This window comes from Danio rerio, chromosome 12, assembly GCF_049306965.1.
Source record: "Danio rerio strain Tuebingen ecotype United States chromosome 12, GRCz12tu, whole genome shotgun sequence".
In the NCBI taxonomy this organism is placed as follows: domain Eukaryota; kingdom Metazoa; phylum Chordata; class Actinopteri; order Cypriniformes; family Danionidae; genus Danio; species Danio rerio.
The window spans coordinates 11988318-12014178 of record NC_133187.1 but is presented as its reverse complement, the minus strand read 5'-3'; the positions used below and the strand labels follow the sequence as shown (position 1 = coordinate 12014178).

Here is a 25861-nt window from a genome sequence, read left to right as displayed (position 1 = left end):
AATGACTTCATCTTGAACAGTTTTATTGACCCTTTTTGGAGAATTCAGAATAAAATGTTTATTTTTGAACTCAATTTAAAAGATGTCAAATATATTACATTAACAAGATTTTAACATATGTTCTCTATTCAAGATAACAGTCCGCCCTAAAATGATGTCATTCTTTACTCTTTGCACTCACTTTTGTTAGAAAGAGAGAGAGAATTCATATGCTTTTGTGCAAAAATAACATCATTTTATTTTACAAATTACATTGTTCGCATACAACGAACAACGAAAAAAAAAAAAAAAAAAAAACGTTAACCTGAGTTTTTTTTTTATCTACTTTTGCATTTTGACAAGCATGTAAATGCAATTGTAAAGACTAGCTTTTTCCAACTTAGATTGGTGGCAAATGTTAAACCGTTTTTTTCTAATAAAGATCTAGAAATAGTAAATTATGTTTTTAATTTCCTCTCGGTTAGATTTCTGTAATTTGTCTACCTCAATCAACACTGTATTGTTTAAAATTGTGTATTGGTCCGATTATGTATTGGTTACAGTTGGTTCAGATCATATCTCTCCTGTCTTTGCTTCATTGCCCTGGCTTCTTATAAAGTTCAGAGTTGATTTTAAGATCCTTCTTTTCACATATAAAGCATTGCACAATTCTGCCCGGTCTATAACCATGAAATTATAAGGCCATATACAGCTTGTAGGCCATTAAGGTCCTATGATCAGTTTCTTTTGTCTGTACCTCGGTCTCGCTGCAAATCAAAAGAGGTTAAGCTTTTTGTTTTGCGTCCCCAAGGCTCTGGAACAGTCTCCCTCTGGACATCAGCATTTCTCATTGGATGTTTTTAAATTTGTATATCTGTATTTCAGTTAATATATATTTTTTTTCTTATATTTTTAAGACAAGTCTATATTTTATTTAATTTTTATCATTGTAAAGCACTTTAGATCAACTACCCTTGTGTAAAATTGTGCTCTACAAATAAAGTTTGCTTTGTCTTGCCTTGCCTTGCCTTGCCAATTCTATCAGGAATATATCTGGATGATATTAAAAGCTGTATCATTTAAACTTGTTTCTAGTAATTTTTTTTCTAGTAATTTCCTTCTTTTTTTCATATATACATATAAAGAAATATATTGAATATGTCTGATTCAATTTTAATGTTTTTGTCAAAATCTATACTGTTGCAAATACGTATATAATATTGCCCTAAACATGCCAACAAAAACAGTGTCAGGACATATCAATTTTACTTTATTAAAATCTATTTAATATTATAAGAAATATATTAAAAAGAAAGAAAAACTGTGACTATAATATTCTAGAACTCAAAGGAGACTATAGTCTGGGATATGTATTAATTCACCACTGTACAGATAAACTTCAAATAAATATAGTTTTTAGAAGCATAGAGTACACGGTTTAAAAAAAAGAGGTTTTAAGGGGTTTCAGCATATGGTTGTTCATAACTCGTCTAAAAAGCATTTTTATCGGTACTGTGCTTTTACACTTGTAATTATTCACATTCTTCCCTATATTATATACTAATAAACTAACTATGATTATACAATTATATAGTTATTATATATTACTATTAGTTATTAATCTAACTAAATATACAATGTTATCAACTACAAATTTGAAAAAATACACATTTTATATAAATTAATATAAGTGATTTAAATGTAGTCTATTTAAATTTACTTTGAATGACTGACTGATTGATTGATTGATTGATTGATTGATTGATTGATTGATTGATTGATTGATTGATTGATTGATTGATTGATTGATTGATTGATTGATTGATTGATTGATTGATTGATTGATTGATTGATTGATTGACGTAGCCTATAGCTTTCAAAATGTGTGCATGGGATTTGTTACCATAATATTTAGACACATGCTTGGGCGTGGCCTCCTTGTTTACCATTAAGCCCGTCCCACACCCGTTCCTGACGTCAAACTCAACCAATCAGCCTTGCTGTTTTTGCTCCTCAAGCTTTATAAAGTCTGTCATTGAAGCGCAGGATAACGGGCATTTGACAGCACATCAAACTTGGTCAAGTTCACTGCAGTTTAACCTTTTATTTGTCCCGTGACGTTTTCCAAATCTCATTAACTTGGAAATATTTGACTTGAAAGTTTTCTGCTTCTGATTATAGTCGTAAAATGCGTCTTTTGATTCTGTGCGCGTCTATTATTCTGGTACCGCTGCTGTGCGATGCGCGGATCATTAAGCGTTATGTGATCGGCTGTCCGGAGCGCTGTGATAAGAGTCTTTGTCCGCCTATACCGCCCGACTGTCTGGCCGGTGACATCCTGGACCAGTGCGACTGCTGCCCAGTGTGCGCGGCCGGCGAGGGTGAGTCCTGCGGCGGCACAGGGAAACTGGGAGACCCGGAGTGTGGAGAAGGTCTGGAATGCGCTGTGTCTGACGGGGTTGGTGCAACGACTACCGTGAGACGGAGAGGAAAGACCGGCGTGTGCGTGTGCAAGAGTTCTGAACCGGTCTGCGGCAGTGATGGGGTGTCCTACAGGAACATCTGCGAACTCAAGAGGGTCAGTAACCGGGCGCAGAAGCTTCAGCAGCCACCCATCATCTTCATCCAGAGAGGAGCCTGCGGGAAAGGTAAGAATTGACCTTTTACATTTCCAAGTTTTGACAAAATATCCAAGGTTATGCATAGGCTACACTGTGAAAATGCTGGGCTCAACATAATTCTTTCATGTTGTCCCAATACACATCTATTAAAATATATGGTGTTAAACATGAAACAATTAAGCTGTCCCCTAAAATAATACTTAATAATTGTGTTGTTTCGTCTCATTTTAAATATGTAGTTTGAACAAGCAGCAAGTCATTGTTTGAGTGTAGACAACGATTTTGTGCATCATAGCCAAGTAGAAACATAGGAAACCTTTCTGTTAATGTTCCTAATTTTACACTTAGCATTCTTAATTGTTTTCTGAGGCACATTAACCCTTTAACAGACTGCTCTGACTGTTAACTGTTAACCATCTAAACTGTTAAAGTCATTTAGAGAATGACTGTTTTAAATAATGGTTTACACAAACAGCATTGTTGGTTTATAAAAAAAAAAATCCAACATAATCCTGTTGCACTACTACACTTGGTATTGGTTTTATTGTAAAAAAAAATAAATGAATAAATAAAAAATAAAAAAACTAGAAAACATGTTAAATGACAATCTAAAATATTTCATGTCATACTTCATAGAATAAAGATGATTTAGTATTCAAAATGTTTTTTTTTTTCTAATAAATTGCTCTTATACTTCATATTTTCAGATTTTTCATAGTGTATTAATTCCGATTTTTTATTTTTTTTATTTTACCATAAACCGTCAACTATTTGGTAGAGGTTGATATGTTAGAAGTTAATGGATGTTTTGGAAAAAAAGTGGATTGAATGTGTTAACTATTGACATTAGGAGTTAAGAAATGCAATCCAAACATTTTTTTTCCTTGTTGGGGCAGTTAAAGGGTTAAGTTTATCACTGTTTTTATTTGTGAGATTTTTTGAAGATTAAAAAAAAAGTTCTTCACATTAGCATGTTTCTGTCAGTATTCTGACAATTCTAAAGAAAATAGAGAAAAATAGAGAAAAAGTTTTTTGCCCTTGATTAGGGCAATACAAATTACATTTTTGGCTAAATTATTGCATTTTTGTGGAGAATTATCAAAGCACAGATTTAATATCACAACAGATCAATTCACTTAGAATATCAAATAAAGAGATCAGATGTAAAAACACTAGAGACATTTTATTTTTTCTTTTAAAAAGAGCATATTTCAAGTTACTTGTATTGCATTTAATATGGAACAACTGATCAAAAACATAGGATGGTGAGAGAAATGGCTATTTTAGAAGACAAATTCAAATGGTCAAGGTTTTACATGTGAACTCTTCAAATTCACAATCAAATCCACTCCAAACTTACTCTAAGAACATTGTTGACATGCCTTAAAGTTATATAATCTGTTTATCTCTTATTTCACATACCATCCCTTAGTTAGTAAAAATATCATATAAAGAGATCAGATGGAAAAAAAAAACTCTAGTGCCATTTGAAACTTTCTACTAAAAATAGCATTTTTAAGTTACTTTTATTGCATTTAATGTGAAATAACTGATCAAAAACATGGGATGGTAAGAGAAATGGCCATTTTAGAAGAAAAATTCTAATGGTACTTAGAGGTTTTACACATAATCTCTTCAAATTCCCTATCAAATCAACTCCAAACTCACTCTGAGAACAGTTCCCTAAAATTATATAATAATAATCTCTTATATCACATACCATCCCTTATTTAGTACAAATATTAAATACAGAGATCAGATGGAAAACCTCTACCAATAAAAAGTAATAAAAGTAACTTGAGAGTTTTTATTTTTAGAAGGAAATTGTGCCATTTGAAATTTCCTTCTAAAAATAAAAACTCTCAAGTTACTTTTATTGCATTTCATGTAAAATAACTGTTTAAAAACATGGGGTGGTGAGAAAAAATGGCCATTTTAGAAGAAAATTCAAATGGTACTTAGAGGTCTTCGCATTTGAATTCTTCAAACTCACTTTCAAATCCACTCAAAACTCATTTTAAGAACAGTGTTGACATGCCTTAAAGTTATATAATCTGTTGATCTCTTATATCACATACCATCCCTTAGTTAGTAAGTTTAAAATAAGACTTTTACAATGTGACTTTGATTGTTTACAATACCTCTAAGGTGTTGAATGCTAAATAAAGTGCTTAGTATCTTTTATTGCGTGATTTAAATTGGCTCCCTCTCAAGACGATAAACATAGAAGCTTATTAGATGTTGCCGGTCCGTCCAAAGCTCCATTACCGGGATTTATGCTTGGCACTGAAAACATACAGGAATACAGTGAAAAACACATCCACAGCAGATATCCACACAAGGGAAAAAAAGTTCTTTCTCTCAAAGAGACAAATAGTTGATGCAAAATTGCAGGAGGAAAAGTACATTCCAAAAAGGTTAGTGTTTTAGGAGGTCTCAATAAATCCAATGCATCAACGGGATCTCACTCATCATAACTCAGGAGTTTAGTGCAGTAAAATAAAGACATTTCAAGCACCAAATTTTTTTTAACTCGGCGTTTGGTTTGCCTTCATATTATAATTCATTATCGATGCAAAATGCAATCAAAGTGTTTTGAACAATGCCAAAAGAGCATTTTTAAACTTCCAAAAGGTAAAAGGCAGATTCACAAAAAGACTGATAAAATGTATTAAAACCTTTTAAATGTGATGAAATCATTTCATTTCTTTCCAGTTTATGCACAATAAATACCACTGGCAGCCTATCAGAATCCATTCTGCTTCAAAGAGTGCAAGAATTTAAAGGAATAGTTCACCGCAAAATTAAAACTTCATAACCGTTTACAGACAGTCAAGTAGATTTAAACATTTATTCGTTTCTTCTTTCTTCTTTTGAATGCAGAATAAGATGTTTTGAAGAATGTTGCAAACTAACACTCACTGACATCCATAGTAGAAATAAATAATATTATGGAAGTGAATAGCTGCTGCTTTCCATCATTATTCAATGCATAGATCTGCTGTCCAAAACACAAATGCCAGGTTGCAAAAGTTAAAACGCCAGTCATACTCTTGAGAAACTGATTTTTTAACAATATTTTATATACATTTAAAGACAGATGCTAATTGATTATACATGAGTTTGTTGCATTAATTCAGCTTATTATTAAAATAGTCACCTTTGGGGCTCACATATTTGAAAACGAGATACCTAACGTAAAGCTCTAGTGTATAAGATTTTTTGTGAGTTTGTAAAATTGCAAAGAAGATTGTTAAAAACTAAGCTGAAAAAATTTGATCTCTGATAGCTCATCTTGACCTACCACTTGAAAGTTTGGCTGGTCAACAGCTGAGACAGCACTAGGATTTGTAACAGATCTGTAATGTACTGTAATGAACTCTTGTAAAAGCCTCATCCAATGCGCTTAATTAGGTGTTACCAGGCCTTTATGTCATTGGATATAATGGTTTCCAAATCAAGTCTGGCACAATCTGTAACTCCACGTAACCTGGCTACCTGCGTATTCTCTTTGGCTCATTATGTTGTCACCTCACCTTTGTTCCGGTCACCACTTGACTTACCAAAAATATAGTTATGCAGGTTTGTTTGTGCACCCAGGACCTGCTGAAATGGGACCTACAGTAAAGCTCTGTTTCTACTCAGTCAAAGCTGAAGCATGACATCTACCATCGTATGACGTAATCTACATCTGGAGTTCTCCATGCTGGACATTATCTTAGAAACCGATTCTCTGAGGATCCACATCTAGGTCAAATTTTACAACCTTGAGCTGTTTTTCCCTACATTTCCGACATGTGAACATATGGGTGTTTCTTCAGCTAGATAGAGGTCAAAGACAAAAATGTTTTTGAGGATCAAAACTGTAAAAGTATAATACTACTTGATTTGTTTCTATAAATTAGATGTCCTGCTTAATAGAATTTTTTTCTGAGCAAAATATAATAACTTTCATATTTTAGTACCTTAATTTATTGGACATGTTCTCCCCATGTTCGGGTAGATTTCCTTCGGGTGCTCCGGTTTCCCCCACAGTCCAAAGACACACAGTATAGGTTAATTGAATAAGCTAAATTGTTCGTAGTGTGTGTGTGTGTGTGTGTGTGTGTGTGTGTGTGTGTGTGTGTGTGTGTGTGTGTGTGTGTGTGTGTGTGTGTGTGTGTGTGTGTGTGTGAGAATGTGAGAGTGTAGGGATGTTTCTCAGCACTGGGTTACAGCTGTATGGGCTTCCGCTGTGTAAAATATACGCTGGATAAGTTGGTGGTTCATTCCACTGTTGCAACCCCTTATGAATAAAAGGACTAAGTCGGAGGAAAATGTATGAATGATTTATTGGAAACACTCAAGAAAATGTAACCCATTGTAACAGTAGGTTATATAACAAAATATTTTGCCAGGCATATTTGTGAAACCAAGTCCCCAAGAAGATCCATACAGATTCTAAAGGCAGTGCTGATAAAGTTTGGGGCTTATTTTTTAGTTTTTATAACTGCCCTTACTTTCATTTTTGGTATAAGATTGCAGACATATGGTTTGACTAGAATTGTACAGTTTTTACCATCATAGTAAGAACTTTTTTAGTCATTCAGCAGATCTACACTTAGAACCGGCACAGTAAAATCTAATTTTTGTATTTGGAATCCCAAATTGATAATATATTAAACATTTTTAATCATTGAAAATATAATAACCTCTAATATGATCACTTACAGTAGGTGTTTTTCTACATACAGTACAAGTCAAAATAAATACTTTTTTTAACTGAATCGTGATGGATGGATGGATGGATGGATGGATGGATGGATGGATGGATGGATGGATGGATGGATGGATGGATGGATGGATGGATGGATGGACAGACAGACAGACATATAGAGAGATAGATAGATAGATAGATAGATAGATAGATAGATAGATAGATAGATAGATAGATAGATAGATAGATAGATAGATAGATAGATAGATAGATAGATAGATAGATAGATAGATAGATAGATAGATAGATAGATAGATAGATAGGCAGGCAGGCAGGCAGACTGACAGACAGACATACAGATAGACAGACAGATAGATCATAGATAGATAGATAGATAGATAGATAGATAGATAGATAGATAGATAGATAGATAGATAGATAGATAGATAGATAGATAGATAGATAGATAGATAGATAGATAGATAGATAGATAGATAGATAGATAGATAGATAGATAGATAGATAGATAGATAGATAGATAGATGGGATAATTTATGGATGGATGGATGGATGGACAGATATTTTGATTATAATAAAACAAAACAAAAAATAAGAGTAAAAAGATTTTAACAAAAATCAACTTCTGTTACATAAAAGTGCCCAGAAGGAAACACCCATGAAGTCAACTCCCTAATGAGAGGACTAAGGGTCTTGCCCAAACACTTACATTGTTGAAGACCCAAATGATCTGTGGAAGAAATATGTTTTGATATTGCCCAAACCAAGGGAGAAAAAAAACGTTATTTGGCTTTAAATTGATGACAGACATCAGTCCTTGAATAAAAGTTTGATTTAATGAGCAAGAGAATCAGCAGTGTGGATATTCAATAACTACAGATATAGTCCTGAGAGCATAAAGACTGTCTGTCTTTATCATAAGAAGCGAGAGTGTTACAGTATGCTGCAGTAAAGCCAACACACACTCTCCATGGTTTGCCTCAAGTGCTGAGTTTGCATCAAGGGAGGAAATGCATACCGCAAGCCAATCTCAGCCGGTGGCATGTACAGTATAAAAACTGCAAAGAAAGTTAAGGAAGTCTTATGTCGACAGTGCAGTTCTGCTGTCAGGCAAAATGCCATTGATGTGGAAAATTCATCAGGGAGGGCAGGTACAGTAGGATTTAACCATGCTTCCACTATACTGATTGTGGCCAATGAGCTACAGCTCAATTCTTGTTTTTTATAAACCATTTATCATAAATATTAAAGCCAAAAATAAATTAATAAATGAAGAATTCAGATGCAAAAAAAGGAGCATTTTTCTTAGCCTCTTATGTTCAGTTATTTCACCATAGAGAGATTAAAAGGAAAGTATTCTATGTTATAAGAGAGAAACTACTGAACCTAGAAGCTGAGAAAAATGCTAACTTTAGAAGTAAATTTTAGATGAAACTAAAATTTAGGCCTAGTAGTCAGTGCATTTACAATTGAACAATATTTCGATATGAACATAATTAAAAATATAGCTGCAAGCAGCAATTATCAGGGCCAAGCAGCCCAGCGACCACATCATAAACAAACACAGCAACAAGCTATTGCAACTGGAAAATTCTATAACTTGTTGGCAGCATGGTCTGAATTCAATTAGGTGGAAATTGGGCAAACGATCTATGGATAGTTCAAAACAACAGATTTTCAAACTAATTCAAGATTGTGGACAGACGTCAATAAATTATATCAAAGTTCTCTGTATGATCCAATAAATCTGCAAGACTAGTCTCATGACAATAGACAAAACTTGTTAAAACAATACTCTGATTCAGGGCTCTATTTTAACGATCTAGGCGCAGAGTCCAAAGCGAATGGAGCAAAAGTATTTTTGTGTTTAAATCCACTTTTGCTAATTTAATTATGGAAAAATACGCTCTGCGTCACGGTGCATGGTCTAACAGGGTTGTGATTATTCTCTTAATGAGTTATAGGTGTGTTTTGAGCATTAAACCAATTAGAGTCTCATCTTTCATTCACTTTAAGAGTCAGTTGCGACGCTCCTTGGCACATTTTCTATTTACATGGCGGATTTGTAAGTGGAAAAACTGAATGGAAAAACTAAATGCTTCACTGACGAGAAAACAGTTAAACAGACCATCTGCAGCAAGGATAAAGAATGAGGCTCCTTCACTCACCCACTTTACTTTCTCTTTACTTATTTATGTACATGGAAACAGTGTTGTACGCACTCCAAGTGGGGTCAAAAACTCTATCCAAACACAAGTGCTATCCTTATGCCCCTTAGACGTCTCCAAATTGCAACAGGTGGACAAATCAAAAATTTGTTTTTATTAAAACAAATAAAAATATGCATAGAATTGATACTCCTACTAAAAATACTAACGTTATATAAAAGCAAGTTGTCATGAAACTGAAAAAAGCCCACAGAGATGAAGAAGGCAAGGAGGAAGTGGTTTTTATATTTATGGACTTTAGACTAGCTCTCAGTTGGTCAATTGCACAGTCTGTTTTTGTTCCTTAAAATAGCAATGCGCCTTAACACACCTCCATTCTAGACCGGCACACCCATGATTTCACAAAGCGGCCCAAATTGATTTGCAATTTAAACAACATGGCGCTAAATGGGAAAATTAGGGTTGCATTGGTCTGAAAATAGCAACACATTGCACCTAAAACGTCTTGCACTGTATTGCGTCGGCTGTATGATAGGGCCCTAAGTATCTACCATAAACAGAGGCTTATTATCTTATTAAAGTCAACAGTAAAGACAAATTGATTTGAAATTGTCATGTTTTAGCCATATTATTTGTTAATCACACTATTATTATTGTGTAGGTCTTTTCACACCATTTTGTGAAAGCATAAAACAGTAAACAAAAGAGGATGCTTTGAGTAACAATTTGTTTTTATGTAAATTATGATAAATGCACTTCATAAAAATAAAACCCTCCAAATTGTATATAGAACAAAAATAAAAACAAACTGTAAAACAAAAACTGTAGGGATTTGTTTACATACAGTAGATAGACCTGCTTATCTCACTATGAAAGTTTGTCAGTTGTTCATATTTTAAAGCCAGACCTGTTTCCCAGCAAACCACGATTTTACCTGTAAGAAGTGCAGCCTAACAGCATAACTCGGTGATCATACAGTACTTCACCGTACCTGAAAAAGAAACCATAAGAAATAATGTTCCTTTTGCACTTCAGAACGTTAATTTGTCAGGAAAGCATGTGCTTTCTTAAATATAGTAATTTTAGTTTTGTTTTACACTGTCAAAAGTTAAATGATGTTTAAAAGTTGTAAAAAAGAAAGATTATTAAAGTCTGCATGAACCGGAATGATGTACTTCCAACTAAAATGGAATCTGAGTATAGGGGACGGGGCTTTCTTTTTTCATGTCATTCCCTGATAGCAAACTAACAGTAGGATGGGCAACCTATTTCAACATTTATATTAAAGAAATAGTTCACCCAAAAATGAAAACTACCCTATACTGTACTCAGCCCTAAGCCATCCTATATATATTACTTTTTAACTATTCCTTTAAATTCAATGCTTTACTTGTAACGTTTGTAATTATGTGTGGTATTTACTACAATACACAATTTTTGTATATAAGACTAAATATGAACAATTAGTTTAAAAGCAAAAAAAAAAAAAAAAAAAAAAAAAAATATATATATATATATATATATATATATATATATATATATATATATATATATATATATATATATATATATATATATTTCAAAGTGGTTATTAGGGTTTGTGTGGCTTCCTACTCATACCTATAACATATAAGCTTTAAGAAATGTTTACTTAATCACAGTGCTCTCTTTCATTCATTCAATAATTTTCTTTTCGGATTAGTCCATTTATTAATCTGGGGTCGCCTCAGCGGATTGAACCGCCAACCCATCCAGCACATGTTAAACGCAGCTGATGCCCTTCCAGCTGCAACCCATCTCTGGCAAACATCCACATACAGTCATTCACACACATACACTACGGACAATTTAGCCTACCCAATTCACCTATGCCGCATGTCTTTGGACTGTGGGGGAAACCGGAGCACCCAGAGGAAACCCACGTGATTGCAGGGAAAACATGCAAACTCCACAGAGAAATGGCAAATGACCCAGCCGAGGCTCGAATCAGCGACCTTCCTACTGTGAGGCGTCAGAACTACCTACTGCACCCCAGCGACGCCCTACAGTGCTCTCAATATATGAGAAATCATGTGTCTGCACCAATGCTACTGTTGGTAAGGAATCATCTGTTCGCTTAAGCCAATTGGATGTGACCTACAAATAGCACACAAACTACATTACATCACAACTGTCTCTAAGACTATTTGCAAGGCTTCCTACTATAGTTGGCACAGCCAGCGATGACACAGTATAGTTCACTTGAGGGTAGTTACATTTGTTTATGCATTGCTACAACAGTCTCCATTCATAAAAAGAGCTGGCCCAGCCTTCACCTGGAATATTTGAATTTCCACATTCATAACCTGATAGCGGTAATCCAAAAACATGCTTAAAAGCTGTTCTTTTAGTCTGATGGCCATTATATGACAAACAAAACATGCTAAAATAAGTGCTTGTACTGTAATTAAGGAGCTGCCTGGGGTTAGTTTTTAAATAAGCAAATCTAAAATAAACATATGGACACATGGTATTAACATGCATTTTCAGTGGTCCGATCTGAAGTGTTTCTGAGATTTATTACTATTTACACCTTTTACTTTTTACACCACGAGTTTTGGTGAAAACTGAAGCTGGTTGATTTGGCCGTGTTGTTGATATTGAGAAAAATTTTGAAAATCCTAAAAGATTTCTATAATCCAAGGCTAAAGCTGAGCTTAAACTCTGTGATTTTTGATAATCCTATATGATTGTAGTATGTTAGATTGTAGTATGTACGAATATGATCACTGTGTCACGTCATTAGATCTCAGTTGTCATAATGTTCCTGAATGAAAGTTAAACTCCTAAACTGCAGTTATCGTCGACAAATTAAAAATCAAACACCTGAAAATACATGAAACTCTAGAGGAATTGTGTATAGCAACTCATGCAAACACCTTAAACATATTATTGTCTTATTCGGTTTCAGATTAAAGCAAATAATTTGGTTACTGATGTCCATGTAAACGTAATCACTGAGACAGTGTGACAAGATAAAATCATAAAGGACTATTAAAATTGCACAACATGAGCCTGAATTTCAGTATTAAACATTTTTTTCTTTACGATTTAATCAACTCTGCCTCACTTTTACAAGTAATATCAGATAAGGGAGCGGATGTTACATGGCTAGTAACAACAACATGAATCTCTACAGCATGGGTCAACAAACTGGACGGCCAGTGCCTTCAGTATGAGCGCTGATACCCCCCACCCCCAAACCCGCCCACCCAGCATGAGTACTTGCTGAACCCGCCGCATTTCTCGACAACTTAGATGCACTTGGTAAGTGCAGAAAATAGCTTCAAAAAGCTGTGCCAAAAATGCTGCACAATGATAATAGTTTAAACAAGGTGTTTATATCAAAGAACTGTTAACTTAACTAAATCATTTTGATTAAGGTATGTCTTTAAAAACTGAAAGAGTACTGCTGACGATACTAACTAACTTTGCCTCTTAAGAAACATGAACAAAGGACACTGATCACACACTTACCGAATCTGTAGAGACAGGACAGTCAGCACCAACTGGACTGCTTCTTTGTTTAAAAGAAGACAAGTGGCAAATCCGGATTTCACCATTTCCAGATTCGAAAAGCTCTTGAGTAAAAATGTCCCTTACACATATTTTTGTCGCATGTTAGCAGACCACTGTAATCCACATTTGAGCCCAGCTGCGCTCTCTAATAGCAGGGAAATGGAAACAAAACCTTTGTTGTGGCACATTTATAAATGCAACACTGACGACCCATGTCTCCAAACAATTCTTCTTCCACTTGTTTGAATTACGGTTGGCAACACTATGTGGCGTCTTTTTTTGCCATCTGAACACTGTAACAGGAAAAAACTCTTCGAAGCTATCAAGCATATTAATGAAGTTGCACCTCATTCACAATAGAACATGCTGATTGGTTCGAACCAAGTCTTTCTCATTAATTATTGATAAAAACTCAAAGACGTCATGTTGTACCCGCCAGTACAGACATCCAGTCTCCACGCTGGAATTTACACAAGGATCTAATTGCCGTGACGTTGCTTCTAAATTTCTTTTCAAACCAGAAAAGGAATTTGCTGGCAATAACGCAAAAACAACCAATTCCATTTTTTTTGTGAAATATATTTTATAGTGTTTTTAGCGACATGGGACATATAAATGACTGTTAACATCTTAAAAAATGTGTTTTGGTGTTTTTTTGTTTTGTTTTGTTTTTTGCCAATATGTGCCTGTAGTTTTGACTTGGAAGTTCTGAATGACCAATACATTTGTTATATTGTTTTCATATTATTTATACGTTACATATTTCATTTTTAGCGAAAAATACTGTTGCTTCATAATCAAAAATTACTTTTTATATTATATTATATTTTAAGAAATTATTTGTCTAGTGAGTGTCCAGTCTTTTTGTCATATAGTGCAACATGATGTCAAATAAATTAGATTAAAATCTAATGACACAAATGTGACTGGCTGTTACAGAGAGTACAGGTAGTATTTTCGACTAGAAAATTCAACAGAGCTGTGTTTTCTTATTCAAGCTGAGATAAGTTTTCCACCAGATGGGTGATTAAAGAGAATAGAGCAGGAGTTTTGGAAGATCAGGAGTCATTTTTCTCCGATGGTAGAGGAATTCAAGCGGCATGTGACAGCATTCATGAATAAGAGCCTCAGTTAAACAGAACATTGGTGCCACTATAGATAGAAGACAATAATTGATCCACAGAAAGTCTGAATCTTGCCATGGAGAGTTATTATTTATCTTAAATTCAATGCAGTATTCTGCGTCAATGCATCCATGTATCCTTGATATCAAGAACACGTCCTGAAACCTTCAAGCGTCCTCCGTTTTTGCAGTCTTGAGTTTTGGAACTTAACTTTGACGATTAATGATGACGTTATACAAGAACACGAGGATGCAAGATCGCTGAAGAATGCATATTGAGAAACAGTTTATGTTTACCAACGATCTACAAGCCTGGATTGCTGGTGATTATGACAAAGCCACTGTGGAACTTTTTCCCTGTACAATAAATGACCTCAGAAGAAGACGAAACCTCCAAAAGCAATCTCACAGTTATTATTAATCTTAGGGTGCTTTCACACCTACACTTTTGTTTCAGAACGTGTCTCGTTTGCCCAGATAGTGTGGTTTGTTTGGCATATGTGAACAAGGCACATCTGTTCCACATCAAAGTAATCGCTCCGAGATCGCTTGAATGAGGTGGTCTCGGCTCGATTGAAACGAACCCTGGAGCGGTTCGATTGCAGTGAGAAAGCGATCCGATCCGAGCGCGGTTATATCACAGTGTTTTATGGATATGTAATAGGCTTACGGCTATATGAAGAGAGAATTATGAGTATGGCGGGAAATTTCGCGAGTCTCCCGATGCCCGAGTGATGATCTCCCAGTAATCTCGCGTCTCCCTCCCGGTCCTCAAATAGGCATCGTCGTGCACCCTTCTAACCCTTCCCCACCGCATCTCTCCTCAGACACGTCGCGTGTGCACCCTGTCAATCACCACCAAACCACCACCTCTCCTGACAGCTTAGCGGGACGCTGCAAAATAAACCCTGACACTCTGACCAATGTAAGGAGAGTTTACTCGCATGAGACTTGTTTTAGCTCTTTTGGTCTGATTAGAAACTTTGTAGTGTGAAAGCGAACCGCTCCAAGTGCAAAGAGCAACAATGTAACATTTGTAATCTCTGTTTTGGAACAACTGAATCGATTCATAGGTGTGGAAGCACCCATAAATGCAGTGCAGTATTCATCCACACATGCATCTGCATTCATGCCTCCTCGATATCAAAAATACATCCGGGAACTTATTTACATTTTCTGTTCTTGCGGTCTTGAGATTTGGAACTGAACTTGATGGTTAATGATGATGTTACATGAGAGCACAAGGACGCAAGATCGCTGAAGAACTCATATAGAGAAACAGCTAATGTTTACCAGTGATCTACAAGCCTGGATCGCTGGTGATCATGACAAAGTCACTGTGGAACTTTTTCCTTATGTAATAAATGACCTCAGAAGAAGACGAAACCTCCAAAAACAATCAGTGACAGTGACTGTTTTTTTCTCCTAAATCATAGGTTCGAAATGGTGTTTTATTTTTAAACATTTTATGCCATTATCCAGTTTTGCTAATTTGCTATTTGGATGAAAACATAACTAATATTATAGTGAGTTGCCAGGATGAGCATTACAAGGTATCTCTTGCATGCCTTGAGTGTTTCAAAAGATTTTCTCTTTATTTATATTTAGTTATTTAGCAGAGGCTTTTTTTCAAAGGACTTACAATTGAGGAGGTATTCAGCGATTCAACAAGAAGAGGCAATACATATAAGAAGTGCTAGTTGTTCAAAGTATCGTGTTAGTGCGCAGAGAATTCAGTGCTCGAATATGAGTTTGTGGTGTTTTTTAGAGAGAGGGAGAGAGAAAGATAAAGTGCTTCAATAGGTGGTTTTGGTATTATTCACCGGGGTTCAGGTGTTCTCAGAAGGGATGGGTTTTTAGTTGTCGTTTGAAGGATACCAGTGTATTCGCAGTTCGAGTGGGAACGGGAAGATCATTCCACCAGTGAGGAACATTGAATGAAAAGGTTTTGAAAATTTACTTATAGCTACAGTATGTGATGGCACCAAAAGGCGGTGCTCCCATTCTGGGGTGCATTTCCCAAACAACAATATAACTCGTGGCTGAACCATCATGGTACAATGCATTATTTGGGAAAAGAAGGTTGTAGTGACGAATGTTTCCCAAAACCAGTAGTTTCTCTGTTGCAGATTCATCGTTTGAACCACGTTAGTTATAACATAAAACACCCATAATGATGCTCTAAACGGGGTGGAATAACAACTTCTTTAAAGAAGAGCCCATAATTTCTTTGTGCAGATTATATTTTTTTATACGCACATGCATAAAAAAAAATCCAATTTTAGTTTTGATAAAAACATGCACCTGTTGTCCATATTAATTGAAATATATGTAAATGACACATATAGGGCCTATGTTTCCTTTAAAAATATTATTGAGAACATTACATATTCGGTATTAAAACATAAAATCACTTACAAAAGTTAACACATATTCTAATATTATATATAAATCATATAAATAAATAAATAATGAGGCTATTTATTAAGAAATGAAATTATTTATATATATATTATTTATAATTTTTTTAGGAAATAAAAAAAATCCTAATTTAATAATAATATGAATATAATTTGTTGATGATGATGAGGAATATGATAATGATTATTATTATTATTTATTTATTATTATTATTATTAATAAATTATTATTAATAATATTATTGTTTTTTTTGTTGTTGTTGTTGTTGTTGTTGTTGTTGTTGTTGTTGTTTTTTAAGTCTACAATTTGACACATGCAAACCATTGCAGAAATGTTCTAACCAACAGGCCCATGTCATATACAGTGCAGATACTTAATAATTATAAGTTAAAAGCATTAACGTATGTTATGATTTTTGGTTTTCACAAGCTTTGAAGAATAAGATAAGTTCCATAAATTGTGTTCAAAATGACATCAATGTTCTCAGAGTGCACTGCGAAGGGAGCGTAATTGTAAACACGAAGATTGCTAAAACTGAACTGTAAAAATACTTTGAAAGCAAATTACGCCTAAGAAAGGCGTAAAAAAAAAACTTTTTTTTTTTATAATTTTAAGTTTAAATGTTAGAATGTTTTAAGTGAATACTGTATGGCATAGGGGGATAACTGGAAATAGAAAACAGACAGGAAATATGTTTCAAACTACAGCTCCAAAGATATAGTTGCACGCATACAAGTTTGCGACGCAGTTAACAAATGTTTGTTAGAACGACCGATTTGGGAAACGGCAAATCAACAAACTATGTTTGTCACGACGGAACTTGCGACCTTAGTCAGTTAGCGATGGCTTTCGGAAACGCAGCCCTGATCAGAGGCCCCCTGGAAAGGGATGTAGTCCTTCAGGAGCAGGTGGAGGTAAGAACGTGCAGTGGCTGTCCTGTTAGCAAACATCAGTGATTTGAACTTGAGCAGAGCTTCAAACAGTAACCAATGCAGAGCGATAAAGAGAGGTGTTACATGGTCTCTCTTTTGGCTCATTGAAGACTAAATGAGCTGCAGTCTTCTGGATCATCTGTAGATTATCATCATTATAAGTTGGTTTTTCCAACTCGGTGCTCATTTGCAAATTTGTAAAATAGTGCTTACACTCACAGTGCCTAACACATATTATTCTTTGAATTAAATGTTACGAAATCTGTGATTCACAAAGTTCACAAAGCAGCAGATGTTGGTGTGGCCATTTCCTGACCTTTCTGTGTGTCCCTGGTGCATATAGAATCATTATTTGTACTTCTCACATAAAACATGACTCGTTTGCGAGTTTCACAAACGTTAGATTTTGTGCCAGCTATGACATAGCATACGAAATGTTCTCTCGCCTAAACGTACTAAAAACCCTCTACAGATGTGGAGCCATATTACAAGGGAGGAAAAACAATTCCATTATCAAGATTCCAGAGTCGTGATGGGATATGCTAGAGGGAATGGCAATCAGTTATATAAGCCTACAATTTTTTTTAGCAATGTGTTTCTACAATAGTAAACTATAATCAGTGGTGCCTGCCTACGGCTGTCAGCACTATGCGTACCTACCATAAGAAAGCGCGAATTATAGCCTATTTATTTTATTTATTTATTTATTTATTTTTTACATAATTTAAAATGATTATTAAACAGCATACACTACAATATATATATATATATATATATATATATATATATATATATATATATATATATATATATATATATATATATATATATAGTACACAGTTCAATCACAGTTGCGTTCCAGGCAAATATAGAGACAAAATAAGAAAGAAAGAATAAATAAAGGTGTGTGTTTGTGTGTTTTGAAGTGTATACTTGCATGGTGAAAGATGGGTAAAGAAATCTCTATTGGCTTTAGTTTTGCTGGTATTTTTTTCACACACTAAAAATTACAGTTCAGATAGCTATTGTTTAAAACAAGGTTCAAAATGAGTAAACACTCTTTAAAACAGCTAAGTTTAATTGAGACATTTGCCAAAAGGCCTAAAACTAATGAGACAAATATTGCTTCCCCACACGGGGTGGAGACCGCAGCCTCATCAGCCCCTGAACCGCCCCTTCCAAAAGAGCTTGAGACTGGTTTTGAAGCATCTTACCCCAGTTTTTATTCCTTATTCTTGTTTATCTAGTAGATAACTGACCAACAGAAAGCATATTAAAATTAAAATACAATGATATGCTTTCATTTTCTTGGTCCCACTCGTGGCAATGTCCTTAAATAATGTAGCCTTTGACAGCAAGCATCATTGTTTTTTGGGATGAAAATAAGAATGAGGGATGATGGATATATGCGTACCTTTGAATAAAATCCTGCAGGCGCCCCTGAGTATAATCATTTCTATTTACAACTGATTTTCAACATAGATGGTAAGGATTTTCTCATCCACCTAGATGTTGTCAAGTGACATTTGGATTTTATTTTCTCAAGAGTTTAGCATTTGATAAAATTCATAATTGAAAAAGACAGCAGGGTATATGTGATTTGTTATAGTTCCACACTAATAGGTGGCGTTTAGTTTCGCAAGTGTGAGATTCCGCTTTACCCATCTGTGTTTCATTACAGTAATTGCGTGCTTTTACAACCCAAGCATTCACTAATGCTGAAAACCTCCAAGAAATTAAAAAAAGGTCATAAAAGTTTGCTGTTCTGGGTCAAGGTGCTATTTATCACTGGGACTTTTCAACAGTGAGTATATACAGTAGTGTTGTATACAGATCCTCAGGGAGGAAACAAATAGCGTGCTATTTAACACGCTCACAAGGGTAGGGCAGATGTGCTTGCATGCAGATGTTGTGAAAGGAAGGTTATGTAAGGTAAAAAAGTGTTACATGTGCAAAGTTATAAAAGGTTTTGACTCCAGGTTTTATAAGCACTTGAATAAACGGATGGATCACTTTCTAGACAAGTCAACCCATGTTTCTAAAAGACTCACGTTTTGTTTTGTTTTGTCTTATAAGCAATATTCGGTCTGTTTGTGTTTTTATGCAAGGGTTCTTATAAAATAACTGCCTCTAAAAAAAAGCTATGTGGTCCTGTTTTAGTTATCATGGAATTCTGTGGTCAAATATTTTGGTATAATGATGTTAAAACTCTCTACATGACTGTTGTCCTCTTGCAGGACATTCCTACAGTACATAGCTGTGCTAGTTTAATCTTTGCCTAACACACTAATGTGTTTTTCTCATTTACCATTCTATTCTATATATTTCAGATGCATTCATTTACGTATTTGTTGTGGATATTTAAAAGCTGTAGTTACCAGAAATTCACCATAGCATACTTTCTGACAATACAAGGATTCCTGTGTTTCATTCAATTCAATTCAATTCAATTCATTTAATCTTTATTTCTATAGCACGTTTACAACGTAGATTGTGTCAAAGCAGCTTAACATAGAAGTTCTAGTAAGTTAAAATTCAAAACTGCGTCAGTCCAGTTTTCAGAGTTGAAGTTCAGTTTAGTTTAGTTCAGGGTGGTTTAATTTTCACTTCTGAAAGTCCAAACACTGATGAGCAAATGCATCGATGCGCAGCTCTACAAGTCACAAACGAAGCAAGCCAGTGGCGACAGCGGTGAGGAATAAAACTTCACCAGTTGACGAAAGTGAAGGAAAAAAAAACTTGAGGGAAATCAGGCTCCGTTGGGCACAAACATTTCTCCTCTGGCCAAACCTCTTGTGCACAGCTGCAGTCTAGACGCCAGGAACTGGAGATCACTGTATGTAATGATAACCTTCATAATTATATTGGTACTCATTGTAAGTAATCTAAAGATAATTTAACATGAAATGTAATATACTGGAAGCTACTCTTGCAGACATCTTGTTAAAATTAAATTACCAAAAAGCATTTAAAAAACTAGCCTATATAAAAAATCTTTTTATCTTTCACAAAGACAACTTTTATCATTTCAGTTTTTATGTCACATTCTGTTTTCTTTGTGTGTTTATAACTTGTTTCGTATTGCTGGTTTGTTGCGTTAGGCCTAACGGAATCTGCGTGCACAGAAATATGCAGTCTTCCTCCGATTTTTAGAGCATCATTGAGTCTCTTTATTTACTCGTGTAAATAAAGTCTGTGTAAATTCAGTTTTTAAATTAATATTACTAATATTATTGACATATTATTATTGATATGAAAATGTTCATATAATTTAATTATCATACACTTTGTAAAGTAATATTTTCTGTCTTTTAGCTGATATATTATATAAGAGACTTGTTTGGTTTACCAATTAAGTAGATCTAATTGGATTTGCATTGTAAACATTAAAGTTGAAAATGTATTATTTTGTGTATTATGTTTTTAGTCATGATACTTCCAAAATGATTCTGCATAAACCCACAGATTTTTTACAAAATTCTGTGCAGAAATAGCAAAAAAATGTTTTTTGGCCCTACTCATTGGTTTACTTATTATCCAATATGTGTCTCTCTTTACTGTATGTTTATGTAATTTTACTGTAATTTTATAATATTGTAACCATAGCAATGAATTCATGAGACTGTAAAATTCCGTCAGTGAAAGTGTGCAAGGAACCAAACTACAAATAGTATTCTTAGCAGTGATTCATCTAAAGTCTTGCTATGCAGATTGTAATAATAAGTTGTAACCACTAGAAAATCACTGTAAGGTCATAATTAAGAGTTGCAAACATTTCCGAAATATAGAGGTGTGTCTGAGAGAAACAAAGCAAAATGGATAAAGCATTCACTCACAGGTCACTTTATTAGGTACACCTGTCCAGCTGCCCGTTAATGCAAATTTGAAATCAGCCAATCACATGGCAGCAATTCAATGCATTTAGGCTTGTAGACATGATCAAGACAATCTGCTTTAGTTTAAACCGAGCACTAGAATGGGGTAGAAATTTGACTTTGAACGTGCTATGGTTGTTGGTGTCAGATGGACTGGTCTGAGTATTTTAGAAACTGCTGATCTACTGGGATTTTCACGCACAACCATCTCTAGGATTTACAGAGAAGGATCTAAAAAAAGTGAGCGGCAATTCGGTTGATGCCAGAGGACAAAGAAGAATGGCCAGACTAGTTCCAGCTGATAGAAGGGCACAGTAACTCAAATAATCACTCGTTACAACCGAGGTATGCAGAAGAGCATCTCTGAAAGCACAAGATGTCCAACTTTGAGGCGAATGGGCTACAGAAGACCACACAGGGTGCCACTCCTGTCAACTAAGAACAGGAAACTGAGGCTACAGTTGGGCAATAGAAGATTGGAAAAACATTGCCTGGTCTGATGCTTCTTGATTTCTGCTGCGACATTCGCATGGTAGGGTCGGGTAGGGCAAAAGGGGGTCTAACTCAGTACTAGGAAGGTGTACCTAATAAAGTGGCCGGTGAGTGTACTGATAGTAAATTTGTTGAAATATTTTGAATTTTATTGCCATTTTTGTGCAACTATAATACAGTTTATGAGTATTCAATTTCCATTACCTTATTAAACTTAATGTGCAAAAAGAACATTACCAAACACTTGAATGCATGCTTAATTGTTACAATTCTCAATGCTAAAAAACACACACGCACAAACAAAAAATCTGATGCAAAGTGTGAAGATGTTCACTTTAATCTGTAGAGCTGTAATAGATTTTGTTTAATTGTTTAATTGTCTCCTTATCTTGACTTTGTGGGAACATTCTGGTTACCAACCCCCTGCTGATTTCCAACCCTGTTGTAATGGGTGTCTGTGTTTGCCATGTGTTCTCCAGGCCACGAGGAGAATCCAGATAGTCTCCGGCACAGATATAACTTCATCGCTGATGTGGTGGAGAAGATCGCTCCAGCTGTGGTTCACATTGAATTATTCCGCAAGTATGCATTCTGAATAACACACTTCATCAATCAATCATCTCATGTCTCCCAAAGAACATCTTAGTCAGGTCTAGCTTTAAAACAAAATGGATGATTTCAATTTTCTGGACTGTTTTTCTGTCACTTTCATAACACTTACAAGCTGTTGTTCTTTTTAGCCGTCTAATAGCCCTTTATCATCAATTTCAAATGAAAAATTGACCAATAATTCATTGACAAGAATGTCATTTAGTCATTTAAAGTTTGGATCATTTTACTGACTCAATTTGCCAAAATATCATTATAATGTTCAAGATGCTTCCAATTACATTTACAAACAGTGATCACACTTCAAACAAGTCATAATTAGAATGCTATAAGAGAAAATAATCATTATTGCCATTTTAGCTGGGTCTTTTGTCTATGATTAGCTCAGATCACCACTTCTGACAAAACAAAACTTCAAGTTGAGTCATTCATTCAAGTTACAAAGCACTCACTTATAAGCTTAACCCATGCATGAAGTCTCAGCCAAAAGGACCCATGGTTAGTTCCCTCTTCAAGCCTTTGTTTTTTAAGTCATTAATTAATTCATTCATTATTTGATAGCATGTAAAGATATGAATCAAACCTGAGGACTTGGGAGATGAACGGATCAAATCTTTTTCCAGCTCTGACTGCATATGATATACTCATGTCTTCCAATTGATGAATGAATGACTCAAATCTGAGGACTTGAGTGATGAACAGTTCTTATTTGAAGGGATGCAGCTGTGACTGGAAGTTAATGAGACCTATTTATATTATTTATTAATTTACACATTAATTGTATTTTATTAAAGAACACCTATTTTACCCCTTTTACAAGATGTAAGATAAGTACATAATATTAAATAATACAAGTACGTAAATATTTTTTTTTTGTCTCCAGAACTGAAAAGTTTCAGCTAAAAATACCCATCAGATAATTTATTATCTCCAGAATCTGCCCATTTCGCTGTCTGAATACATTGTACCTTTTTTTCTAGCCTGTGGTTTTAAATCCAAATGTGTTGCTTCTCCCTGCCCACCACTCCTGCGTACATGTCTGCTTCTCATCATGCTTTATGTCAGATAAACAGCAGTCAGTGATAGAGACAGACTTGGATGAAAGCTGAAATACAGCTCATTAGGCAAAAATACAGAGTTAAGTTTATTTCATGAATTTATGGTAAAGTTTATTCAAGCCTTTCTAAAAGTCTCACACAAATGCCATTTGCAGTACACACACACACACACAAAATCACAGGGATTTGGGTCCAATTTTAACGTCAGGAAATTTTTAAAAACAGACTTGGGTTTATATCACTCCAATATGACAGTGGACACAAATACAGACAGCTCTGTCCAAACAGCTTATAAAAGCTGATCCTTATAGGTGCCCTTTATTGTCTTCCTCTACACCAACCCTAAACCCAACCATCACAGAAGTGTAAGAACAGTAATTATATAGAGTATTATTCATATTATTTATTAAATTGCACAATAAATTGTTTTATTAATACCTACCTACAGCCCAACCCTAAACTTATGCCCCACAGTAATGTAAAATATATGATTTTTTTTTTTTCAAATTCCTAGTTTAACTGCATTGGATTGGCTTATGACATTTCACGTGATGAATGAATGACTCAAACTTGTTAGAAGACTCAAAAAAGGAACCAGTCTGCTACCTCACCTGCACAATGTGTGCCAAAACTAATCACTCCCTGAGAGGACTTATCATTCCTGAGTCACCTAAAATATTTGTTCAAAATGTTCAGCAGCAACCTATTGCTAATGACATTTCATAAACATTTTCCTTAGGGCAACTTCATGTAGTGTGAATTAAAGTTTCAAGCCCCTAATATATATATATATATATATATATATATATATATATATATATATATATATATATATATATATATATATATATATATATATATATATATATATATATATTTTTTTTTTTTTTTTGTTTTTTTTTTATATAGAATTCTGTTGTTTATTAAAACCACTTATACTTAAACATTAATTCTTTTAAAGGGATAGTTCCTTCAAAAATGACAAATTTTGTCAACATTTTCTCACCCTTGTCTGAATTTCTGTCATGTGTTGAACCCAAGGAAGATATTTTGAAGAAAACTGAAAAACCTGCAACCACTGACTCCTACACTCTCAGCAATAAAGGTATACGAGCTGTCACTGGGGTGGTACATTTTCAAAAGGTACACATTTGTACTTGAAGGGTCCATATTGGATTGGTTCCCTTAAAAGTATATATTAGTAACTACACATTTTAAGAGGAACACTTTTGTACTTTTTAGGTACTAATATGTAGGCTACCCTTGAGGAATTAATATGGACCTTTTAGGTACAAATTTGTACTTTTTAAAAAGGTACCACCCCGGTAATAGCTTGCGTACCTTTATTTCTGAGTGTATAGAATATTTTGTCTACTCTGAAAGTTACAAGTTTGTTGAAATATCTTCAGAAAAAAAAGAATCTTATAAAGGTTTGGAATCACTTGAGGGTGAGTAAATAGTGAGTAAATTTTCTTTCTTTCTTTTTTTCTTTCTTTATTTTTCTTTCTTTTTTTTTTTTTTTTGGAATGAACCATAACTTTAAATAACACAATACCTTCATCATTACATAAGAAAGTTTCTGGAATGTACAATTTCAGCCAATCTTAACTTTATGCTGTTGAAATCATACACTGTGGTGAACAATTCACTAAACAACCATCTTGTTTTCAACAAATCATTTGTCAGAGAAAGTGCCTCCAAAGCCTAGCTGGAAAATATGTGTCGGATCTAAAAATGTTGAACGACCATCATTCTTTGCCGTTCTTCTGTGGGAAATAGACACATTATTGGAATGTTTCTCATTTGGAGTAGTCTTCAAAAACATCTTCGCTTTTCTTTCTTAGAAATGTCTTCAATCGGGAAGTGGCGGTGGCCAGCGGCTCTGGTTTTGTGGTGTCTGAAGATGGTCTGATTGTAACTAATGCTCATGTGGTAGCCAACAAACATCGGGTGAAGGTCGAACTGAAGACAGGGACCACCTATGATGCCAAAATCAAAGACGTAGATGAGAAAGCAGACATCGCTCTCATCAAAATAGACGCCCCGGTGAGTGCCAGTTAATATTGTATAGCTCACAGACAGGGTTTTTAGACATTGTGTATAAAGACATTCAGTATGTTCAGAATCGTAGTGAGCTACCTAAATATGAAGGATTTAATGTAGGAAACATCGTAAAAACCTGTCACTCATTCATTACAATGAAATTACAAATGTGTAACATTTTTAAAACATAAAAGAAGATTTTTATGAAAAAAAGACAAAATATTTTACTTCTAGATCCTGGAAATTTGTTCAAAAGGGTCGCACTGTT

General features: G+C 34.6%; 1 protein-coding gene across 2 annotated transcripts in view; it reads left to right on the top strand.

Moving 5' to 3' along the window:
* The first annotated feature begins 2028 nt into the window (after positions 1 to 2028).
* Positions 2029 to 25861, top strand: part of htra1b (HtrA serine peptidase 1b) — a 69047-nt gene continuing 45214 nt past the window's right edge. The window contains exons 1-3 of one of the 2 annotated variants that reach the window (XR_012387655.1): positions 2029 to 2627; positions 22363 to 22465; positions 25395 to 25596. Coding sequence is in view for 1 of the 2 variants with exons in the window: in NM_001111182.1 (NP_001104652.1) it covers positions 2168 to 2627; positions 22363 to 22465; positions 25395 to 25596 (765 nt within the window). In the remaining variant the exon portion in view is untranslated. 2 annotated transcript variants of the gene reach the window in all.